This window comes from Crocuta crocuta, unplaced genomic scaffold (assembly GCF_008692635.1).
Source record: "Crocuta crocuta isolate KB4526 unplaced genomic scaffold, BGI_CrCroc_1.0 scaffold1280, whole genome shotgun sequence".
Classification (NCBI taxonomy): Eukaryota; Metazoa; Chordata; class Mammalia; order Carnivora; family Hyaenidae; genus Crocuta; species Crocuta crocuta.
In genome coordinates this window covers 104,605-129,328 of record NW_027531014.1, presented here as the reverse complement: position 1 = coordinate 129,328, position 24,724 = coordinate 104,605, and the positions used below count along the sequence as shown (strand labels likewise).

Genomic DNA, 24,724 nt, shown 5'->3' with positions numbered 1-24,724 from the left:
TAACAATTCCTACACCAAAGTGCCTGTATCCTTTAAAAATTTTTTAATAGAAAGCAATAGTGTTTTTCCTTTTTTTAATTTTTTTTTTTACATTTATTTATTTTTGAGAGACAGAGCATGAACAGGGTAGGGGTGGAAAAGAAAGAGACACAGAATCCGAAGAAGGCTCTAGGCTCCAGCCTAACACAGGGCTTGAACCCAGGAACCGTGAGATCATGACTTGAGCTGAAGTCAGGCGCTCAACTGACTGAGCCACCCAGGCGCCCCAGCCATAGTGTTCTTCATGTGAGCAAAATCAAATATTCATGTAGTGGCCTTGAGGTGTAATACTGATAAAAACTTTATGGGTGTCACTTTGGTAACATTCAAAAGTGTTTAAAAAGTAAGTACATCCTTGTCCTAGAAATTTCACTGATATTATGACAAATGTGAGATTTTTCTACAAGGATGCTATTGAAAAACTGTACAATTTTTAGAAGCAAATTTCTAAGGGGTATCTAAAAACTATAATGAGTCATCGTTTTATTTTATTTTTTTAATATTTTATTTATTTCTAGGAGAGAGAGAGAGACAGCGTGAGCAGGGGAGGGTCAGAGAGAGAGGGAATCACGGACTCTGAAACAGGCTCCAGGCTCTGAACTGGCAGTCAGCACAGAGCCTGACACGGGCCTCGAACCCATGAACCGCGAGATCATGACCTAAGCGAAAGTCGCATGCTTAACCGACTAAGCCACCCAGGCGCCCCATGAGTCATCGTTTTAAAATGAGGTGTATTGCCATATTAAAATGGAGAATTCTTAGGGGAAAAAAAAACATAAAATCTTGACATTAGAGATGAGTTTTAAAATATGATGATAAATAGACATAAAAACCTGAAGTTAAATAGATCCCTGTCTCTAATTATTGAGATGGAGACAGGTGCACAAAATGTTTAAGGATAATAGGATACGAGACAAGTGATGTATTCAATCATATGTCATGCATTTACTGATCCATTAGTATATAGTATTTCTGGGTAAAATCACAGAGAGTAAAGCTGGGGAAAATATACTCCCAAATAATTGGATTAGTTATTTCTACTCTATGATATTTTACATTTTTTTCTTTTGGCTTATCAGATTAAGCTTTTCAATAATATACATTGTTTCTATAACAAAATCATAATAAGGAAGAAAAAGAATATCTTGTAATTTTCCAAATACTTTACATGATAGAAAGAATAATCTAAACTTTTATCTTAAAATATGGTACTATTTTCGGCGTAGCAACTTGTGTCTGCTATTTCCATTATACCCTCCTGTCTCTGGAAGGTTTTTTCCAATATTGTTTCCTGTGAAACACAGAAAAGTTTCTTCATGTCTTTGGTACCTGGGTCTTCAAAAACATAAAAATGAAATCATTTTATTAATTTGCATAGTTAGCAAATAAAATAAATGTTAAATTTGATACTGTAAGAATATCAATATTTACAAGTCAAGAGAATTTATGATGTTTATAAGCTCTTTGCAACAGATTTTCTTTTAAATTATGGACAGCCTAAGAAAAGATTTATTCACTTATAATTGCACAAAAGCAACCAAAGGAAAACTTTTGCAATTATGGAAAAAAAAATATCTCAGAAAGAAGTAGGCAATTATTACTATGCTCCTCAGTAAGGTACTGCACTCAATATCCAACATTGGAAGTAAATTATGTACTAACATGATTTCTGTATCTATTGTATACGTCAGAGAAGCATTAGAAACAAAGGAAGGAGCCTGGAAATTGGTATTCCGTTTCAAACACACACACACACACACACACACACACACACACACACACACACGAGAAACAAAATTACCTTTAGTTTCAGTGATTAAACAGAAACCTCACTTTTTTTTTTTTAAATGTTTCATTTATTTCTAGGAGAGAGAGAGAGACAGCGTGAGCAGGAGAGGGTCAGAGAGAGAGGGAGTCACAGACTCTGAAACAGGCTCCAGGCTCTGAGCTGGCAATCAGCACAGAGCCTGACGCGGGACTCAAACCCACGAACCGCGAGATCATGACCTAAGCGAAAGTCGGACGCTTAACCAACTAAGCCACCCAGGCGCCCCGAAACCTCCCTTTTTAAAAGTAGATCTAGAAAGTCTGTTTAATGATAATGCAGCTATCATTTTGCAGCTATCATTAATGAAGCTTAATTTTATCAAGTTTCAAAACTTCCAGCAAAAACATAAAATTGATTATCAAGTTTAGAGTCAGCTAGTGAAGAGAGAAGCTTTTCGGGTATAAATGCAAGTGTTGTTACAGTACTTTTATGAGTCGATTCATATAGTATAAACAAATTAAATCTAAGCCATAGGTTAAGAATGTAGAGACACAGGGGCACCTGGGTGGCTCAGCTGATTAAGCATCTGACTCTTGACTTCAGCTCAGGTCATGATCTCATGATTCATGAGTTTGAGCCCCCCATGGGGCTCTGAGCTGACAAAACCAAGTCTCCCTGGGATTCTGTCCCCCTCTCTCTCTGCCTTTCCCACCTTGCTCTCTCTCAAAATAAAGAAATAAAAATAAAGAATGTGAAAATACAAAGGGAAATATAATGAAAGAACCTATATTTTTACATAATATTTATAGTTAAAAATCTATAAAGATATCTTTCCCATAACTACAAAAAATATACAGTTGAGGAATTATGTCAAACTATATAGACAATATTTATTAGACATTTAAAGAAATGCCAAGGGAAAGTTTGTTTAGCTTTATTAATCATTGCTTATCATGTCTGGACTTTTTAAATTATTGTTTTATTGAATTGTAATTCACATGCAGTAAAATCCAAATATCTTAAGTATTCTATAAGATTTGAGTATTGGGGCAACTGGGTGGCTCAGACGGTTAAGCATCCAACTCCTGATTTCAGTTCAGGTCATGATCTCATGGTTTGTGAGTTCAACCTCCACAATGGGCTCTGCACTGACAGTGTGGAGCCTGCTTGGGATTCTCTCTCTCTCCCTGTCTCTGCCCCTCCCCTGCTCATGTTCAGTCTCTCTTTCCCAAAATAAATAAATAAAACTTTTTTAAAACTTAAAAAAAAAATTGAATATTGTAAACACTGAAGCAAACCACCATTCATTCTAAGCAACATGTAGACTTCTACCACAATGTAAGTTTCCCTCATTCCACTGCTTCAACAACTGTTTCCCACATGCCCACAAGAGGCAAACACTGTAGAGACTATTGTTCATAGATATTTTGCCTGTTCAGGGACTTCATATAAATAAAATCATATGGCATTTTCTGAGTCTTATTGTTTTTACTCAGCATAACAGTATTAAGATTCATCATTTTTTTTAAATGATTATTTATTTTGAGAAAAAATGTGTGGGGGAAGGGGAAGGGGCAGACAGAGAAGGAGAGAGAGAATCCTAAGCAGTCTCCACAGTGTCATTACAAGAGCCCTACATGGGCCTCACTCAATCCCACAAACCATGAGATTCATCATTTTTGTTCCATGCATCAATAGCTTGTACTTTTCAATTTTATCAACATTTAGTATTGTTGGTCTTTAAGATTTTAACCATCCTAGGGGCACCTGGGTGGCTTAGTCAGTTAAGCATCTGACTGTGGCTCAGGTCATGAACTCATGTTTGGTGGGTTTGAGCCTGCACGGGGCTCTGTGCTGACAGCTTAAAGCCTGGAGCCTGCTTCACATTCTGTTTCTCCCTCTCTCTCTCTCTCTGCCCTTCCCCCACTCGTGTTCTGTCTCTGTCTCTCTCTCTCTCTCTCAAATAAGCATTAAAAATTTTTCTTTTAAGATTTAGCTATCCTAGCAAGTGTGAAAGGGAATTTCATTGTGATTTTAATTCACATTTTTCTGGTGACTTATGTTGACAATTTTGACAATTTTTATTGTGCTTATCAGCCATTCATATGTCTTTTGTGAAGTGCTCACGTATTTTGCCCATCTGAATTGGTTTATTTATTTTTTGATATTTGGATTTTTTATTTTTTTTTAATGCTTTATTTCTGAGAGAGAGAGAGACACCATGAGCAGGGGAGGGTCAGAAAGAGAGGGAGACACAGAATCCGAAATAGGCTCCAGGATCTGAGCTGGCTGTCAGCACAGAGCCCAACGTGGGACTCCAACCCACAACCGCGAGATCATGACCTGAGCCGCAGTCAGACACTTAACCAACTGAGCCACCAAAGCGCCCCTTTTGATATTTGATAAACAGAAGTTCTTTATATATTCTCAATGTGAGTCTTTTTTCAGATATATATGGTGCAAATATTTTCCTAGGATTACTTGCTTATTTCTTTACTGGTATACTTTTTGGACGAAAAAATATAACTTTGATATTATCTAATATATAAGGGTTTTTTCTTCTTTAATATTTGGCACCTTTTGTATTCTGTCCAAGAAATCCTACTTTATGGTCATGAAGATTTTCTCCTGTTTTCTTACAGAAGCTGTATTGTTCCATGTTTTAGGTTTGGCTTTATGATCCATCCTAAATTACTCTTTGGAAATGAAGTGTGATCAAAGTTTCTTCCCCTATGGACATCTGATTTTTCTGTCACTATTTGTTCAGTTTCATTTTTCTTTCCCCATTTAATTGACTGGGAGACAATGAAATCAACTGACCATATTCATATGGGTATAAATGTGGACTCTCCAAGATATTCCACTGTTCTATTTTCTATCCTCATGAAAATACCATATTGCCTTAGTTACTGTGATTTTACAATAAATAAGTCTTAAAATAAGGTAATATAGGATATTTAACTAGTTCCCTCTTTTTTTCAGTGTTATCCTAGCACTTATAAATCCATGACGTTTTCTCATAAAATTCTAAAATTAGTCTGTTAATCTCTTCAGAAACCCCTGCTGTAGGGATGCCTAGGTGGCTTAGTCAGTTGATGATCCGACTTTTGGTTTAAGCTCAGGTCATGATTTCAGGGTTCATGAGTTTGAGCCCCATGTCAGGCTCTGCGCTGACAGCACGGACCCTGCTTTGGATTCTCTCTCTCCTTCTCTTTCTGCCTTTCCCATGCTTGCTTGCTCTCTCTCTTTCTCTCTCTCTCTCTCTCGAAATTCATGCTGTATTTTTCTAACATTGCACTGAGTCTATGGACCAATACAGAGAAAACTGACATCTTAACAATATTCAGCCTGCCAATTCATGAACATTTTATATCTCTTTTAGGTCTTCACTAATTTCTACAGCTAGGATTTAGCCTTTTACAGCTTTCATTTGATGTTATTTGATGTTATTGATTCTATTTTTAAAAAGACTTTTTCATTTTCCAATTATTTGCTGCTGATGTATAGAAACAAAATTATCATTGTTCATTGACCTTGCATCCTGGAATCTTGCTAAAGGCACTTACTAATTCAGAAAGGTTTTTAAAACACAGACTCCATGGGGCTTTCTAAATTTAAAAATGATCTTATATGTAGAAAATGACAATTGTACAATTTATTTCTAATATTCATGTCAATTCTTTAAAGAAAATAAAAACACAGATAGACAAAACATTGATAGATACATATATATAAAGATTCTAAGAAAATCATGGTTTTTATATTTCCAAATTCTGGTACTCTTTGTTTCTGCATACCTAGTTTCCATCTGGTATCATATATTTTAACACAAAGAAGTTTTAGCATTCTTTTCAGAGGAACTCTACTGGATATAGTTTGCCTCAGCTTTTTCTGTGTAAAAATGTCTTATTTTGCTTTCATATCTGATGGACTTTTCACTGAATAAGAATTTTAGTTTTTTGTTGTTGTTGTCTATTTCAGCATAACAAAGATGTCATTCCCTTGTCTTCATACTGGTGATTTTTCTTTGCTTTTCAGCCCATTCCCAGCCTTCTGGATCCTAGGAGATTTTTCTCTGTCCTGTTACATTGCCCTCATTTGGGGAGATTAGCCTCCACGTATCTTGTATAGATTGAGAATATATTTAAAGGATTTCTCTTAGTTGTATGCCCTCCTTCCTCATTCTTCTGCATTTGAAAACTTGAAATGTATTCAGAAGATATTTGACTTGCATTTGGGACAATATCTGTTCCTTACCCCAATTGTCGATACAGTACCTGGTGTACCTGGTATAGATTTGCAGGAAAGAGTTGATAAGAAAATTCACTCTGACTAGAGAATCTTGAAATTAGATTCTGTCACAAGGGCTCTTATGCAGCTAGTAAAATTATGTTAACATTTTGGCTGGTTTCTTTCTACTTTTACCTATAGCAAATCCCTCCATCTTTATCCTTTCTGCCTTAGTTGAGAGTCTTTTCTCTCCTATGAAGGATGTCTTATTTTATGTAGTTTCTTTCATTTAGGTGTTTTTGGATCTTCAGGTCTCTGAGATTTTTTAATACTATGATTTTGTTATGAATCTGGTTTGTTTTGATTATAGAAGTGGGAGCAACAAAGTGGGACTCTCTACACCCTAACAAAATAGGGCATTGTACCACTTGCCTTTGATACCACTCTATTTATTTGGAATCTCTCTGAACTCTTCTTGAAAATAATGAAGAAACTGGAGGTCAATGATGAGAAACCAGACAATAACAACCTTCATTCTCCTCGGACTGACAGATGACCCTCAACTTCAGATTCCAGTTTTTATGTTTCTGTTTCTCACTTACATGCTAAGTATAACTGGGAATCTGACCATTATATTCCTCACTTTGGTTGACTCCCACCTTAAAACACCCATGTACTTTTTCCTACAGAATTTTGCCTTATTAGAAATTTCATTTACATCTGCTTGTATTCCTAGATACTTATACAACATAGCAACAGGTGACAGATCAATAACTTACAACATTTGTGTCATTCAAGTGTTTTTTATTGACACATTTGGGGTAACAGAATTTTATCTTTTGGCCATCATGTCTTATGATCGCTATGTAGCCATCTGCAAACCCCTGCATTATGTAACCATCATGAACAACAAAGTTTGTGGAAGGTTTGTCCTCTGCTGCTGGACAGCTGGTGTGTTGATCATACTCCCACCACTTATTATGATAGTAAATCTAGAATTCTGTGACTCGAATGTCATTGATTATTTCTTCTGTGATTCATCTCCTATCTTGAAGATTTCATGCTCAGACACCTGGCTTTTAGAACAGATGGTGATAACCTGTGCTGTGTTGGCCTTCATCACAACCCTTCTGTGTGTTGTTCTGTCCTATATCTACATTATCAAGACCATTCTACGATTCCCCTCTGTCCAGCAAAGAAAAAGGGCCTTTTCCACCTGTTCTTCTCACATGATTGTTGTTTCCATCACATATGGAAGCTGTATCTTTATCTATGTTAAACCTTCAGCAAAGGAATCAGTGGCTATTAATAAGAGTGTGACAGTGCTAATGACGTCCATAGCTCCCATGTTGAACCCATTCATTTACACTCTGAGAAACAAACAAGTGAGACAAGCTTTCAGTGACTCATTCAAAAGAATTGCATTACCCTCAAAGAAGTAAGAGAATGCTGAAATCTAGGAATCAAGTTTTCAAAAGATCAGAGTCTCCTAAACATAGTTCTTTAAGCTAACAACTCATTTTGTCTTCTTTACCTGTGCACTAATTCAAGTTATCTTCCCCAAAATGCCCTAAGGCCCAAATTTCAGTTCATTCTTTACTCTTCTCATAAATGAACCTCTATTGAGATAACATCCCTTAAAAAGTAAACATGACTTTATGTTTGTAAGAAGTATATCAATTACTATACCTTCTATCCAATTTAACCAAAACTACAAAATATTGCAAAATTTTTAAAGGATAGAAAACCAAATTAGTAGCTAATTTGTGAGGGATGTGTTCAGAACAAATTGACACTGCTCTACCATAAGGAAGTTATACTCTGAATCTATCTGCCACTGCCTCAGGCATACACACATATTGATATTTTAGGTTATGAACAATTCAGCAGAACCAAGCCCTATCATAATCCTGCCAAAAAATATTGATGATTGAGGTTGGCCAAACAAGCAACAGTCTAAAATGGACAAATATTCAGAATATTTTGGATATTTTCTCTATGCCTATCCAGATCTGTCCAAAATTCTTCTTAATGTTTGAGTCCTTGCTAGAAAAAAAGTCACATCAAAGTTTTAGATTAATAAATAATTTGAGGCTTTGAAAAACAAATATACTTCAATATACTTACATGATCATGAGAAACACTGGACATTTATTCAAACTTCTTCAGTCATCCCTGGAATCTCCTCTTATAATATTGATTATTTCACATCAGAAAAATATCAACATTAAAATTCTTTCTCACATTAAACTCCTGTTAGTTTGTTTTGACATTAAAATCTCTAATGTTTTTATCTCTTTTAATGAAAGTATGTATTAAATCTATAAACTTGAACACTATCTTTATAATCTATATAATAGTTTATAATCTAGTAGACTATTTGTAGGTAAAAAACAAAGAGAGTAGTCTAATTCCTCCTTAAGATTCCCAAAAGTGTTTAGAATCCCTGAAACTAAAAGCCTACCACCATCTATAACAATATGCCATCTTTTTGGTTCAAGAGTTACTGATGGATGTAGTTTATAGACACATCTAATTAAAGACAAAGGACCAAATACTGTAGAAAATAAATTTGGCTAGGTCTTAATCTGTATTTATATCTCTACTTTTTGAAGTCACTTATTTATTACTAAAAAGAAATGTGATTGGGCAAGGAAGCAGGTGGGGGGAAAAGTCAAGAAATATGATAAATTAATGATAAATATTTATGTCCTCAGTCTTGTCACTATCTAGCACTATCTAGCACTGTCACAAATATTGTCTGACAAGTTATAACCATAATGGACATTTTACTGAACATATCAAATATATCAAATATGTAAAGGATATAAATGATATTTTATTTGCTTCATGAATCTAGAAAAATAAAGAAATATAACCAAAGTGAGACAAGAATTCATATATTGGCTTTGCTAATAATAAAATATTGAAAAATAGAATGCTTTCATTCTAAGATAACAGACAAGATAATAATGTCCTTAGTCTATGTATCTCTAACATTTTAGCTCATGAAATAAAGCAGGGGGAAAAAATTAAGCTACCAGAATGGACAAGAAGAAAGGAATACCTTATCTTTATTTGCAGACTACATTGTTGTCTTTGTAGAAAATGTTGTAAAAACTCTTTAACAACTACTAGAACTAATAAGTGAATTTAGAAACAATATACAAAAATTAGTTTTCTTTCTATATACTAGCAACAAACAGTCAAAAATTATAATTATAAAATAATATCATAGACAATTTACTTAAAAATAAATACTGGGGGTGCCTGGGTGGCTCAGTCGGTTAAGCATCCGACTTTGGCTCAGGTCATGATCTCATGGTTCGTGGGTTCGAGCTCCACGTCGGGCTCTGTGCTGACAGCTAGCTCAGAGCCTGGAGCCTGTTTCAGATTCTGTATCTCCCTCTCTCTCTGACCCTCCCCTGCTCACGCTGTCTCTCTCTCTCTCTCAGAAATAAAGAAAACATTAAAAAATTTAAAAATATATATATATATAAGTACTGAGGGATTAATCTCACAAAATACATGCAAGATTTGTACATAAGAATACAAAACTTGGGTCTGATAAATTAAAGGAGACCTAAAAATGGATAAATATATCATGTTCACAGATTGCAAGATTTCCTATTGCTAAGATGTCAACTTTCCCCAAATTTTTCTATAAAATTCAATATTATTCCTGTCAAAATCTCAGAAGATTTTTCTATAAAACTTGACAACCTTATTCTAAAATTTATACACAAAGGTAAAGGATGTAGAATATCTAGAACAGTTTTAAAATGAATACTGGAGAACAAAACTCCCTAAATTCAAGATTTATGAAGCTATAATAACCAAGATAATATTTCATCAAGATCAATAATAAATGGAACAGAAAAGAGAGTCCATAAATAAACACACATATGCATTTTATTTTTTACAAAGTTCCAAATATTATCATGTATATCACTACAGATTCTAGAGATACTAAGAAGAAATGAGGTGACATTCTCAACCATGTAGGCCAATGAGTTTTTACATGTATTTGAGCAAAAACTCTCCTAGAAGATCACAACTCACCAAAAATGACACATGATTAATCAAATACTCGTATTTCTATATCTGTAAAAAGCAAATGCATCTGTCAAGAAAAATTTTCCCATAATGTAAATGCCAACCCCAATGGCATTCCAAGCAGATTACTCCAAATATCACCAATTTCACACAAGCTTCTCAAAAACTGGGGGGAAAAAAGCAAAACACATTCATTTTAAAAGCCCAGAATAATCTGATCTGAAAGCCTGGTGGGAATATTAAAAGAAAGAAAACGTACTAGACAATATCTATCATGATGATAGACACAACAATTCTAAGTGAAGCATCAATAAATTAGCAAATTGAAACAAACAATATATGAAAACAATAATACATCATGATACATTACAATTTCTTCTGAGAAAAACCAAGCCAGAGAGAATGACATTAGAAGGAGATCTCACTTAACACAAATATTCAGAACATTTCATCCTAAAGCAGCAGAATACACATTCTTTTTCAAGTGCACATGGAACATTCTCCAGAATAGATCACATACTGGGTCAAAAATAAGCCCCTACAAATACAAAAAGATTGAGATCATACCATGCATATTTTCAGACCACAATGCTATGAAACTTAAAGTCAACAACAAGAAAATATTTAGAAAGATGACAAATATATGGAGGTTAAAGAACATACTACTAAAGAATGAATGGCTTGACCTGGAAATTAAAGAATAAATTTTTAAAAAACATACAAGGAAGCAAATGAAAATGAAAACACCATAGTCCAAAACCTTTGGGATGCAGCAAGAGCAACCATAAGATGGAAGTATATTGTAATTCAGGCCTATTTCAAGAAGCAAGAAAGGTCCTAAATATATAACCTAACATTATACCTAAAGGGTCTAGAAAAGGAACACCAAATAACCCTAAAGCCAGGAAAGTAGAGAAATAATAAAAATTAGAGCAATTATAAATGATATAGAAACAAACATGCCAAAACATAAAACACTAGTTGAACACATCAACAAAACTAAGAGCTGGTTCTTTGAAAGAATTAATAAAATTGATAAACCCCTTGCCAGACTCATCAAAAAGAAAAGATCAAGGACCCAAATACATAAAATCATGAATGAAAGATGAAAGATAACAACACCACAGAAATACAAACAATTATAAGAGATTATGAAAAATTACATGCCAACAAACTGGTAAAACTGAAAGAAATGGAAAAATTCCTAGAAACATGCAAACTACCAAAACTGAAACAGGAAGAAATAGAAAATGTGAACAGACTCATTAATACCAAGGAAACTGAATCAGTAATCAAACATCTCCCAACAAACAAATGCCCAAAACCAGATGGCTTCCCACGGGAATTCTACCAGACATTTAGGAAAAGTTAATATCTACTCTTCTCAAACTATTCCAAAACATAGAATTCAGAGGAAAACTTCCAAACTCATTCTACAAGCCCAGCATTACTCTGATACAAAAACCAAATAAAGACCACACTAAAAAGGAGAATTACAGGCCAATATCCCTGATGACATGGATGCAAAAATTCACAACAAGATACCAGCAAATCAAATCCAATAGTACATTAAAAGAATTATTCACCATTATCAAGTGGGATTTATTCCTGGCTGCAGGGATGGTTCAATATCCACAAATCAATTAACTTGATACACCACATTAATAAAAGAAAGAACAAAAACCATATGATCCTGAGGAGGGACTGAGATGGCAGAACAGCATGGAAGTTTTGTTTTGCATCTCTCATCTCTGAAATGCAGCCAGACAATCACTAAACCATCATGCACACCTAGAAAACTGATTTGAGGATTAACACAACAATCTGCACAACCTGAACCACAGAACTTAGCAGGTATACGGTGCGGGAAAGTGAACTGGGGGAGAGAGAAGCCACAGAGGGCAGGGAGCTGTATTTGCTGGTGTAAAGAGGACAGAGATGGGGGAAGAGTACAGGAAAAGCACCCCCCCCCCCAAAAAAAGCAGCTAGAGAGAAAGCAGAAAAGTAGAAACAGCCCCAGGGACAGAACAAAAAAAAGGAGAAAGGGGATGGTTTCAATTCGATTAAGACTATAAACAGGGGGAGTGCAGAGTCTGAAACTCTGCAGCCCATTACCTGGTGGTGGTCTGGCGGGAAGGGTGAATCCCCAGGAGCAGAGAGGGAGATCCAAGGGGTCCTCAGGCCTCTTGCGGAGAGGCCGTTCCCCTGTGGGAGGACATTTGCTAGAGGCTGTATGGCCACCCCACAGGCAAAGGTCCCAGCAGACCCAGAGAACACCCACATTCACTGGTGCTGGAACAAGGGCGTTAAGGGGAAAGCCTGGCGCCAGATGTGTGTTGTGATTTTCCATAAGCCCTAAAGCGCTGCTGCTACAAAAATCATGTGAACTTTTTCTAGAGCGGGCTGGCACCCAGCCATAGGCCCTAGGCATCGGCTGCAGTCTCACAAACATTACTGAGGTTGGCAGGTACCTGGCCCGCTATTGCTCAGCAAGACCCTCCCCCAAAAGGTCTGAGCGGGTCAAAGCCGCAGTCTCTCAGAAGTGAGGGGTTGGGAAACATAGCCCCAGCTGAGGTAAAACTCAGGATGGAGGTGATGCCTGGCAGCCTGACAGCTTGGTCATGACAGTGCAGAAGCCAGGAGTGGGCGGAAGTCAAACACAAAGGACGGGTGTTTGATTGCCAGCGGCAGAGAGCACAGAGTTCCAATACTGGAGACTGGGTAGCTGGTGACGCCATTTTCACCTCTCCCGCGAATGCGCATACAAGCCTATAAGCATCACAGCAATCCACCCCAGTAAGCTAAGCAGCGCCATCTAGTGGAAAATGGAGCCGTTACACTAAACCCTACCCAACTGACCCAACAGCACTCTTAAGAAGCACAAGTCTCAGACCCCCCTGCTTACATACTGTAAAGTGCTTCATAGCTTGACTTCTATGGGAAACCAGATGTAATTACAATTATACTTCATTCTGATCACTGGTCCTTTATTCAATTTTTTTTCTTTTTCCTTTCTTATTCTTGAATACAGAAAGAGAAAAAAATTTATTTTCCATTTTTATTAAAAAGATTTTTCTTTAAGTTTTTTAAGTTAGCCAAACTTTATTTTTTGTCCTTTCACAGTTTATTGTCAAATTGGTTTCCATATAACACCCAGTGCTCATCCCAACAAGTGCCCTCCTTCATGCCCATCACCCTCCATCCCCTCTCCCCTGCCTCCATCAGCCCTCAGTTTGTTCTAAGCATTCAAGAGTCTTTCATGGTTTGCCTCCTTCCCTCTCCCCAACTATTTTTTCCCCACTCCCCTTCCCCATGGTCCTCTGCTAAGTTTCTCCTGTTCCACTTATAAGGAAAACATATGGTATCTATCCTTCTCTGCCTGATTTATTTCACTTAGCATAACACCCTCAAGTTCCATCCATGTTGCTACACATGGCCAGATTTCATTGTTTCTCATTGCCATGTAGTATTCCATCGTATAGATAAACCACATCTTCTTGATCCATTCATCTGTTGATGGACACTTAGGCTCTTTCCATGTTTTGGCTATTGTGGAAATTGCTGCTATGAACATTGAGGTACATGTACCCCTGTGCATCAGCACTCCTGTATCCCTTGGGTAAATTCTTAGCAGTGCTATTGCTGGGTCATAGGGGAGTTCTATTGTTAATTTTTTGAGGAAACTCCACACTGTTTTCCAGAGGGGCTGCACCAGTTTATATTCCCACCAACAGTGTAGGAGGGTGCCCATTTCTCCACATCCTCGCCAGCACCTAGAGTTCTCTGATTTGTTCATTTTAGCTACTCTGACCAGTGTGGGGTGGTATCTTAGTGTGGTTTTGATTTGTATTTCCCTGATGATGAGTGACTGAGCATTGTTTCATGTGTCTGTTGGCCATCTGGAGGTCCTCTTTGGAGAAGTGTCTGTTCATGTCTTCTGCCCATGTCTTCACTGGATTATTTGTTTTTTGGGTGTGAAGTTTGGTGAATTCCTTATAGATTTTTGGATACTAGCCCTTTATCTGATATGTCATTTGCAACTATCTTTTCCCATTCCGTTGGTTGCCTATTAGTTTTATTGATTGTTTCCCTTGCCATGCAGAAGCTTTTTATCTTGATGAGGTCCCAATAGCTGAGAACTTCCCCAATCTGGGGAAGGAAACAAACATTAAAATCCAAGCAGCACAGAGAACTCCCCTCAGACGTAACTTGAATCGATCATCTGCACAACATATCATAGTGAAACTGGCAAAATATAAGGACAAAGAGAGAATTCTGAAAGCGGCCAGGGATAAAAGAGCCCTAACATACAAAGGGAGATCTGTAAGAATAGTTACAGACCTATCTACTGAAACTTGATGGCCCAGAAAGGAATGGCAGGAAATCTTCAATGTGATGTACAGAAAAAATAAGCAGCCAAGAATCCTCTGTCCAGCAAGCCTGTCATTCAGAATAGAAGGAAAGATAAAAGTCTTCCCAAATAAACAAAAATTGAAAGAATTCATCATCACTAAACCAGGCCTACAAGAAATCCTGAGGGGGACTCTATGAGGGAAATGTTGCAAGGAACACAAGTTACCAGAGACACCACCACAAGCATGAATCCTACAAAGAACACAATGACTCTAAACCCATATATTTCAATAATAACACTGAATGTAAATGGACTAAATGCTCCAATCAAAAGACAGAGGGTACCAGAATGGATTTAAAAAAAAAATCCACCTATTTGCTGTCTACAAGAGACTCATTTTAGACCTGAGGACACTTTCAGATTGAAAGTAAGGGGATGGAGAGATATGCTACTAGAAGTCAAAAGAAAGCTGCAGTAGCCATAATTATATAAGACAAACTGGACTTTAAAGGTAACAAGGGATGGAGAAGGGTATTATATAATAATTACAGGGTCTATCCATCAGGAAGAGCTAACAATTATAAATGTCTATGCACCAAATATGGGAGCACCTAAATACATAAAACAATTAATCATAAACAGAAACAATTTTATGGATAAGAATGTAAATTTTTAAAATTCTATTTTACTTTCATCATTTCATTTTATTGTATTCATTTTGTTCAAACTTTTAAACGTTTCCTTTTTTCTTTTTTTCTCTCTTATCTTTCCCCTTTTTCTCTAATATGTCAAGTTTCTTTCAACAACCAGACCAAAACACACCTAGGATCTAGCATCCTTTATTTTTTAATTTGTGTTGTTTTTAATTTTCAATTTTAACCTTTTTAACTTTATTAATTCCTTTTCTTCCTCCAAAATGATGAAACAAAGGAATTCACCCCAAAAGAAAAAGAAGAAACGACAGCCACTTAATCAAAACAGATTCAAGCAAGATATCTGAACCAGAATTTATAATCATGATGATAAGAATACTAGCTGAGGTTGAAAATAGATTAGAATCCCCTTCTGTGGACATAAAGTAAAAGTTAGTCAGAATGAAATAAAAAATGCTATGACTGAGCTGCAATCTCGAATGGATGCCATGGTAGAAAATATGGATGAGGCAGAGCAGCAACTTAGTGATATAGAAAACAAATTTATAGGCAATAATGAGGCAGAAAAAAAGAAGACTAAGGCAAAAGCATGAAATAAAATTTAGAGAACTCAGTGACTCATTAAAAAGGAATAACATCAGAATCATAGGGGTCCCAGAGGATAAACAGAAAGAAAAAGGGTAGAAAATTTATGTGAACAAATCACAGCAGAAAACATTCCTAACCTGGGGAAAGAAACAGATATCAAAATCCAGGGAGCACATAGGACTTCCATTAGATTCAACAAAAACCGACCATCAACAAGGCATATCATAGTCAAATTCATAAAACACTCAGGCAAGGAAAGAATCATGAAAGCACCAAGGGGGGTAAAAAGTCCTTAAGCTACAAGGGAAGACAGATCCGGTTTGCAGGGGACCTATCCACAGAAATTTGGCAGGCCAGAGAGGAGTGGCAGGATATATTTAAAGTGCTGAATCAGAAAAATATGCAGTCAAGAATCCTTTATCCAGCAAGGCTGTGTCATTCAAAATAGGAGAGTTAAAAATTAGTCTGTCAGAGAAAAACAAATATCATATGACTTCACTCATATGAGGACTTTAAGATACAAAACAGAGGAACATAAGGGAAGGGAAGCAAAAATAATATAAAGGAGGGGGACAAAACATAAAAGCCTCTTAAATATAGAAAACAAACAGAGGGTTGCTGGAGGGATTGTGGGAGGGGGGATGGCCTAAATGGGTAAGGGCATTAAGGAATCTACTCCTGAACTCATTACTCATTATTGCACCATATGCTAACTAACTTGGATGTAAATTAAACACTAAAAAAAAAAAAGAGAGAGAACCATATGATCCTGTCAATAGATTCAGAAAAAGCATTTAACAAAATATAGCATCCACTGTTGATAAAACCCCTTAACAAAGTAGGGATAGATGGAACATACCTCAACATCAAAGGCCATATATGAAAGACCCACAGTTATTATTATCCTCAACGGGGAAAAACTGAGAGCTTTCCCTCTAAGGTCAGGAACAAGACAGGGATGTCCACTCTCACCATTACTATTTAACATAGCACTGGAAGTCTTAGCCTTAGCAATCACAATAAGAAATAAAAGGCATCCAAATTGGCAAAGAAGTCAAATTTTCACTATTCATAGATGACATGATACTCTATGTAGAAAAATCCAAAATATTCTAACAAAAAATTACTAGAACTCATACATGAATACAGCAAAGTCGCAGGATGTGAAATCAATGCACAGAAATCAGATGCATTTCAATACCCCAATAATGAAACCAAAAATGAAAAGAAATCAAGGTGTCAATTCCATTTACAATTGTACCAACAACAATAAGATACCTAGGGATAAATTTAACCAAAGAAGTAAAAGAATTTGTACTTTGAAAACTATAAAACATTTATGAAAGAAATTGAAAGGGACACAAAGAAATGGAAAGACATTCCATGCTCATGGATTGGAGGAACAAACATTAAAATGTCTATATTACCCAGATCAACCTGCACATTTAATGTAATCCCCATCAAAATTTATCCAATATTTTTCATAGAGCTAGAACAAACAATGCTAAAATTTCTATGGAACCACAAGAGACTCTGAAAAAGAAAACCAAAGCTGGAGGCATCATGATACAGACTTCAAGCTGTATTACAAAGCTGTAGTCATCAAGACAGTATGGTACTAGCACAAAAACACATAGATCAATAGAAAAAAATAGAAAACCCAGAAATGGACCCACAATTATATGGTCAATTCATCTTCAACAAAGCAGGAAAAAATATCCAATAGAAAAAAAGACAGCCTGTTCAGCAAATGGAAAACTGGACAGCAACACGCAGAAGAATGAAACTGGGACACTTTCTTACATCACACACAAAAATAAATTTAAAATGGATGAAAGACCTAAATGTAAAACAGGAAATCATCAAAATCCTAGAGGAGAAAAGAGGCAGCAACCTCTTTGACCTTGGCCAGAGCAACTTCTTACTAGACATCAAGGGAAACAAAAGCAAAAATTAACTATTAAGACTTAATCAATATAAAAAAGCTTCTGCACAGTAAAAGAAACAGTCAATAAAACTAAAAATCACCCTACTTGGTGCACCACGGTAGCTCAGTCAGTTAGGCATCTGACTCTTGATTTTGGATCAGGTCATGATCTCACAGTCCATGAGATTGAGCCCTACGTGGAGGTCTGTACTGATAGTGCAGAGCCTGCTTGAGATTCTCTCTCCCTCTCTCTCTGCTCCTCCCCCTCCTGAAAATAAATAAATAAACTTTTTAAAAAAGGCAGCCTATGGAATGGGAGAAGATACTGCAAATTGCATATCTGATAAAGGATTAGTATCCAAAATTTATAAAGAACTTATCAAACTCAACACTGCCCAAAAAACAACAAATCCAATTAAGAAATGGGCTGAAGACTGAAAACTATATTACACTAAAATTTACACACAAATTTGGATTAGAATTAAAAAAGGCCCCAGTCCTCATCCCCCCACAGAAATATAGATTTAACAACTATCCACAGATGAAAATATCATTAAGAGATGCAGATTTCAGGTGAAAGGTTACAGCATGCTAGTGATGGACAGAAACAAGACACACTGGAAAGGATAAAAGAACGGTTCACTGTACCCAAGCATAGTGCCAAGGAGACTAAGTTGAAAACTGTCACAAGACACAAAGGTCATTGTATAATGATAAAGGGTCAATCAACAGGAATACATAACAATTATATATGCACCCAACATCAGAACACCTAAATATATAAAGCAAACATTAACAGATCCAAAGGGAGAAATAGCAATACAATAAGAGTAATAGACTTCCAATGCCCTATCTTTAACAATGACAGAATATCCAGACAGAAAATCAATAAGGAAGCAGTGCACTTAAACAATGCTATAGAACAACTGGATCTCACAGATGCAAGAAGAATAGATCCTAGAGATCTGGGGTACCGCATAATGTCTCTAGTTAACAGTACTATATTGAATGCTTAAAAATTTGCCAACACTATAGATCTACTGTTAAGCGTTCTTATCACAAAAAAATATTTTTTAAATTTTGTTCTAAGAATATATTTGTTTTACATTTTAAAATATATAATTTACATTTTATTAATAATAAAAATATTTAAATAAATTAAACTAATAATAAATATTAAAGTAGAAATTTTATTTTATTATCTCAGTGAATATGGAATATTTGATAACATTTAAATTTATTGTCAATAAAACTCTCAGGAAACTAAGAGTAAAAGCAAACTTCTTTTTCTGTTGGAAGGAATGTAAATAACAATTTGATTAATACAGAAGACGTTTTCTAAGTACAAATTATAAAATAGCTGAAACTACAAGGGAGTTTTACTGTAATTTTTAAAAACAATACAAATAAATAAATTTGAAGACTGATATTAAGAGAAAAAATATTGTCAACATATATTAGAAGTTTTTATTGACTTAAAAATTATAAACCACAGTGTTTAACTGAGTGTTGCCATAGGAGCAGCACTCTTACCAATTAAAATTGGATAGAGAGATCAATATGGCCTTTTGGAGAGAATTCTGATACTATTATATAAAAGCCTTGGAATGTGAAGACACCTTATTTCTAACATTCTAAAACTATAAGTTTGCAAAAATATTTATAGAAGGATAATCTCCCAAAAAAATAAATTTCTGAAAAATAGTTAATACAAGCATACAATTTATTTATTTATATCTATTTATTTGATAATGAATACTTGCAGACAAATTTTCAAAAGTTAGGAATGACATGAAAAACTAATGAAATCCTGAACTGTGGATATTACAAAGTCATCAAAAATGATGATTCATCACTATTCTGTACACCTGAAACTAATACAACATTATACATCAACGACACTTCAATAAAAAAAATATTTTTTAAAGGTGGTTCATGATCTATAAACTAGTGATTTGAAATAGTTTTGTGTTGTTTGTGTGACAAAAGTAGTTATAAAAATCATGTAAGAAATTTATGGGGCGCCTGGGTGGCTTAGTCGGTTAAGCGTCCGACTTTCGCTTAGGTCATGATCTCGCAGTTCGTGGGTTCGAGCCCCGCGTCGGGCTCTGTGCTGACTGCCAGCTCAGAGCCTGGAGCCTGTTTCAGCCTGTGACTCCCTCTCTCTCTGACCCTCCCCTGCTCACGCTGTCTCTCTCTCTCTCCTAAAAATAAATTTAAAAAAAAACATTAAAAAAAATCATGTAAGAAATTTTATATAGTGTTGTATTTTTATGTAAAATGTTGACATTTGTGCATAGGAAACATTGAAAACATTAGGATTCATAGTAAGAACATTAGTACATAGTACATTAGTACATAGAGTAGTTATCACTAGATTTGTGATTATTCACATATTTTCTTAAGATTATCTCAGTTTTTTACCTTTTTTAATTAAGATGTGTGATAAGAGAGAAAACTAAGTCCTGCAGAACTTATATCAGCCACAAGAGATGTGGAACATATGTAGGAAAGACAGAAATGTACTCTACCATCTGATTTTAATGCCGTGTATTGGGCTCTATTGAATGCTATTGTTGCATCTTCGTTTCTCTGAGGACACTGTCCTCACAGCTACATCCTTCAGAATTTCTGCCAAGTTAATTACACAGAAGATTCCTTAGTGATTTTTTGAAATGGGTCACCAAGGTCCCTTGTGTTTATTCATTTCTCTTTAGCTTTGGCAAATAAAACCATTGTTAATCTTCTTAATGTAAAAAACCTCTCACCCTACTTATATTATCCTACTTTTTAAACCTGTAACATTGAACCTTTTCAATGTTTATTTATTTTTGAGAGTCAGAATATCAATACTTTCAAAACTGGAAAGAGCTCCACAAATTCCAAAAACCTTTGAATACTGTATCATTTTCAACCTTAAGAGCTCTAAAATGAGATGAAGCCGTTAACAAGAAAAACTTGGCAATGTGTTAGAGATGAAAATCTCAGAGATCACAGACATTCCACAGGGCCTGTAATGGGAGGGCTGGTCCCTGAGCAAAAGTGGCCAGAAGTCCAAACATAAGCTTCTGCTAACAAAGTCTACTCTTCCTAGTAATCAGCAGGAAAATTATTGTTAAACATCCAGTGAAAGCTATCACTGACTCTCAGAACAGTAAGTATAACAGTTGTGATTTCACGTACTTTTCTTTTAGAGAAATTAGATCAAGAACAACTTTGACTTATAAAAATTAGTGATGTATATAGCTATTTGAAATATTATAAAAAGGATTAAGTTTAATATCATAGTTGTATTTTCAAAATGTAGAAAGCAATACCTTTGGATAGATAGCTTAGCAAAAATAGTGTATAATGAGTGTTATCGACATGGTTTCCTGACTATTATCCAACATGAATCCACCCTCCACTTCAAAGTGAAAGCAATGTAGGTTTATATGAAAAAATTACCTCAAAACATGACTCACTAGCTAAAAGTGAATGATAAAATAAATGGTCTCTTCACCCTTAATTTTTTTAAACTCTCTGAAAGACATATAGAAAAAAAACAAAAACAACAGTTACAATTGGTTTCAATAATTTTCTCAAACTTTGTCTCTTAGTATTTTGCACAAAAGGACAGCTTTAAGAACTAAAAGAAAAGATGGATATTTTAGAACAAACGATGCTGCCCTGTGTGGTCTGGGATGTATTTGTGCATACTGCACTAAGTACTTAAGAGCTCAGGAAAAGGGATTGACAGAAGGCTACATGGGCTATAAAAATAAACCTTCCATGCATCTTGATTTGATCTACTTAGTTATCTCTGGTGTGTACCTACAATCCCTGAGAATGTCACAGCTCTCCAGAAAGTTCTTCTCCATCAGAGTGATAGTATACTCTGGGGTTTTACAGGTACTAGACACATTTGGTATCTGACCTTGCTCCCAAATCTAAAGGAAGGAAAGATTTTAAAGAAAGAAAGGGAAACTATTCACAGTCCAATACAATAAGAACCTCCAGGGAAAATTATTTTCCATTCATTGATATAAACTAATCTCAAACCCTATAGACACTGATTCAGTATTTAAAACACTTGAGATTATAATGTAGTTTATTAGTCATTACTAAGAAAGAATTATGGAAGAACTATTGCACAAACTCAGATCACAAAGTCCTTAAACACGCTAATATGTTACTGAAAGATGACTTGAAGGGATATATAAATCAAAATAATGAAGGAAAAATTATATATTTGCCTAAGACAGGAAAAAGAACCCAAGTACCATTTTGTTCCTTGGTTTGAATGTCATGATTAATGTATCAAAGAGATTATACAGGGGCGCCTGGGTGGCTCAGTCAGTTAAGCATCTGACTTCAGCTCAGGTCATGATTTCACGGTTCATGGGTTCGAGCCCCGCGTCGGGCTCTGTGCTGACAGCTAACTCAGAGCCTGGAGCCTGTTTCATATTCTGTATATCCCTCTCTCTCTCTAATCCTCCCCTTCTCTCTCTCTCTCTCTGCTCTCTCTCTCTTTCCCTCAGAAATAAACATAAAAAAAGATTTAATACAAAGATTATACAAATAAACCCGAGACATTTCAAGATAAATAATATATGACAAATTACATATTCAGTTGTACAAGTTCTGTATTTAATATTTACGTTTCTGTGATTTTTATAATATATAGGTCCACTTTCAGAAGAAAAATCTAAAGCCATATGTTCCAAAACATTTGCCATCTCTGTTATAACATTTTACATTCTTTTCCCCTTTTTACTAGTGGACAAAATTTTTCTAATTTATAGATTATTCATATAATAAAGACAGATAAAGAACAAATGAGAGATCTTATTTTCAACTGTCTTATGAATGTATGAAAATAAAAACCAGCTAGACTGATACTGTAAAGTTTTATTCTGGCAGTCCATAGCAGACATTATTGATTCCTTACTCTTTTCTCTCAGGACGTAATCATTACTGATTATTGTCAATGGTTTTGTTGTTTTTACCATTTCAATACATAGAAGATGCATTAGTACCTTTTAAGCCTATGTTTAAAAAGACCTTCTGATCTTTCAACTTAATTATAGATCATAAATGTCATATTGGTAGTGTAATAACCTCTCAGCCCAGAGAATTTTTTTAATGGGTAACTTGTTAATTTTATTTACTTTGGTCAAAATTGACAGTAAGGCAAAAATTATATTATCCTACTTTTTAAACCTATACCATTGAACTTTTTCAATGTGTATTTATTTTTGAGAGAGACAGAGACAGAGCATTAGTGGAGGAGGGTCAGAGAAAGAGGGAGATACAGAATCCGAAGCAGGCTCCAGGCTCTGAGCTGCTAGCACAGAGCCGATGCAGGGCTCAAACTCATGAACCATGAGATCATGATCTGAGCCGAAGTCTGACGCTTAACCGACTGAGCCGCCCAGGTGCCCCTAAACTTTTGAATTATGAATTAGTAAAATACAAACATGATGTGATTCTCTTGCCAACATTTGATAAAGTGTGCTGTGGTAAACCATTCTTCAAAGTTCAGCCCAGAGAATTGTAAACATTAGATTTTTGTCCCAAAGAGATTATTCCTATAATTATTCACTTTGACAAAGCTTTTCATTCCAATAATGATAAATATTGGAGAATAATAAAGGAAACATTGCCCAGACATATAATGACAGAAAAGCCACTGAGGGTATGCATTTGCACTACATTGCAGATAAGAAACACCATAGATTCCCAAGGCTACAGGTGCATGGCAAGAGTGACCATAAGTTCACATACAAGTCTCAACTGCACATTCATTTCCAATTTGTATTTTTAACAATTTTTGTGGTTTCACAGTGAACACACACTATGAGTAACTTTTAAAGCATGAAAAAACTAACACTGCATACATTAGAATCATTAATAGCAGTAATTAGAAAGGTCCTCAAGAGGTGCCTTGGTGGCTCAGTCGGTTGAGCATCTGACACACGATTTCAGAACAGGTCATGATCCCAGGACCATGAGATCAAGCCCCACATCGGGCTCCATGTTGAGGGTGGAGCCTGCTTAGGATTCTCTCTCCCTCCCTTGGGTTCCCCTCCTTCTCTCTAATAAAAATAATAATAATAATAAAAATAAGTAAAATAAATGTTTAGAAAAGGTCATTAAATGTCATATTATTGATTGTCATGCAACAGCATCATATGCTACACTTTCAAACTAAAGAGTCATTTCAGATCCCTACAGACATTTTAAATGTAAAATATTTGAAAGATAAAGCAAAAATATATCAATCAGACTTCAGAATCAATTATTTTACCGTATTCCTAGAACCTCTAATACTTTTTTCAAAGTATGCACAGTTTAGTTTAATGCCATAATGAAGCATTTGTTATCTGTTAGCTGAAGAAATGGGACTCAAAGGGAGTAAGTAGATTCCTTAAGTGGGTCTTCACTATATCTAATGTGATCCACTGCAGTTGTTCCCTGTGTGACCCTACAGAGTTCCAGCTGTCAAGAAAACCAAGAGCCTAGCAAATGACACTTCTCTGAGATAGTGGCATAATTGTGAGAATTGGACATATAGATGGAGTTATCCCTGTGCCCACCCTGGTAAGAAGAAAATATTTTAATCATTGCATTGAATCCATTCTTGTAACTATTGGAGTCTCCTGGAAAAATACATTTTCATTCACTGATATAACAAAAACAGTAAGCCCTAAAGACATTGAAAATATTTAATTGGTTGCTATTGTAATTAATTCATAATAACAGGGAAACAAACTATGAAGAAGCTATTAACTGAAATGTAGTATTGCAAGGTTGACCTATTATTTGATTATCTTAATGAGAGATATCTCAAAGAAACAAAATAGAGTTTCAAATACTATTTGCAAGTAGGTAAGGCAAGAAAGAGAAGCCAGTTATCTCTTTAGTAATAAATACTAGAGGAGAATGTGGCAGTTTTGTGGTACGACTTAATTCAGTAGCCAACACTCCACTTCAATGCAAACAAAACAAAACAAAACAAGACAAAACACAGAATTCATAATCTCAACAGATTTACCTTACGGCGGTAAGAACCTTGATAGAAATAAGCATTATTTAGCAGTGGTGCATAAATGGAGGCTGGGGGATTC

The 24,724-nt window shown here is 35.5% G+C and overlaps 1 protein-coding gene across 1 annotated transcript; it reads left to right on the top strand.

Annotated features, from left to right (window-relative positions):
- Nucleotides 1-6,540: 6,540 nt before the first annotated feature.
- LOC144237202 (olfactory receptor 6C2-like) lies at nucleotides 6,541-7,479 on the top strand. The gene has a single exon (XM_077770878.1). The coding sequence runs from the start codon at nucleotides 6,541-6,543 to the stop codon at nucleotides 7,477-7,479; it is 939 nt and encodes a 312-aa protein (XP_077627004.1).
- The last annotated feature ends 17,245 nt before the right edge of the window (nucleotides 7,480-24,724 follow it).

Bases quoted from the DNA above. Each gene is read 5' to 3' on its own strand.
- LOC144237202 (XM_077770878.1), top strand. From the start codon at position 6,541: ATGATGAGAAACCAGACAATAACAACCTTCATTCTCCTCGGACTGACA.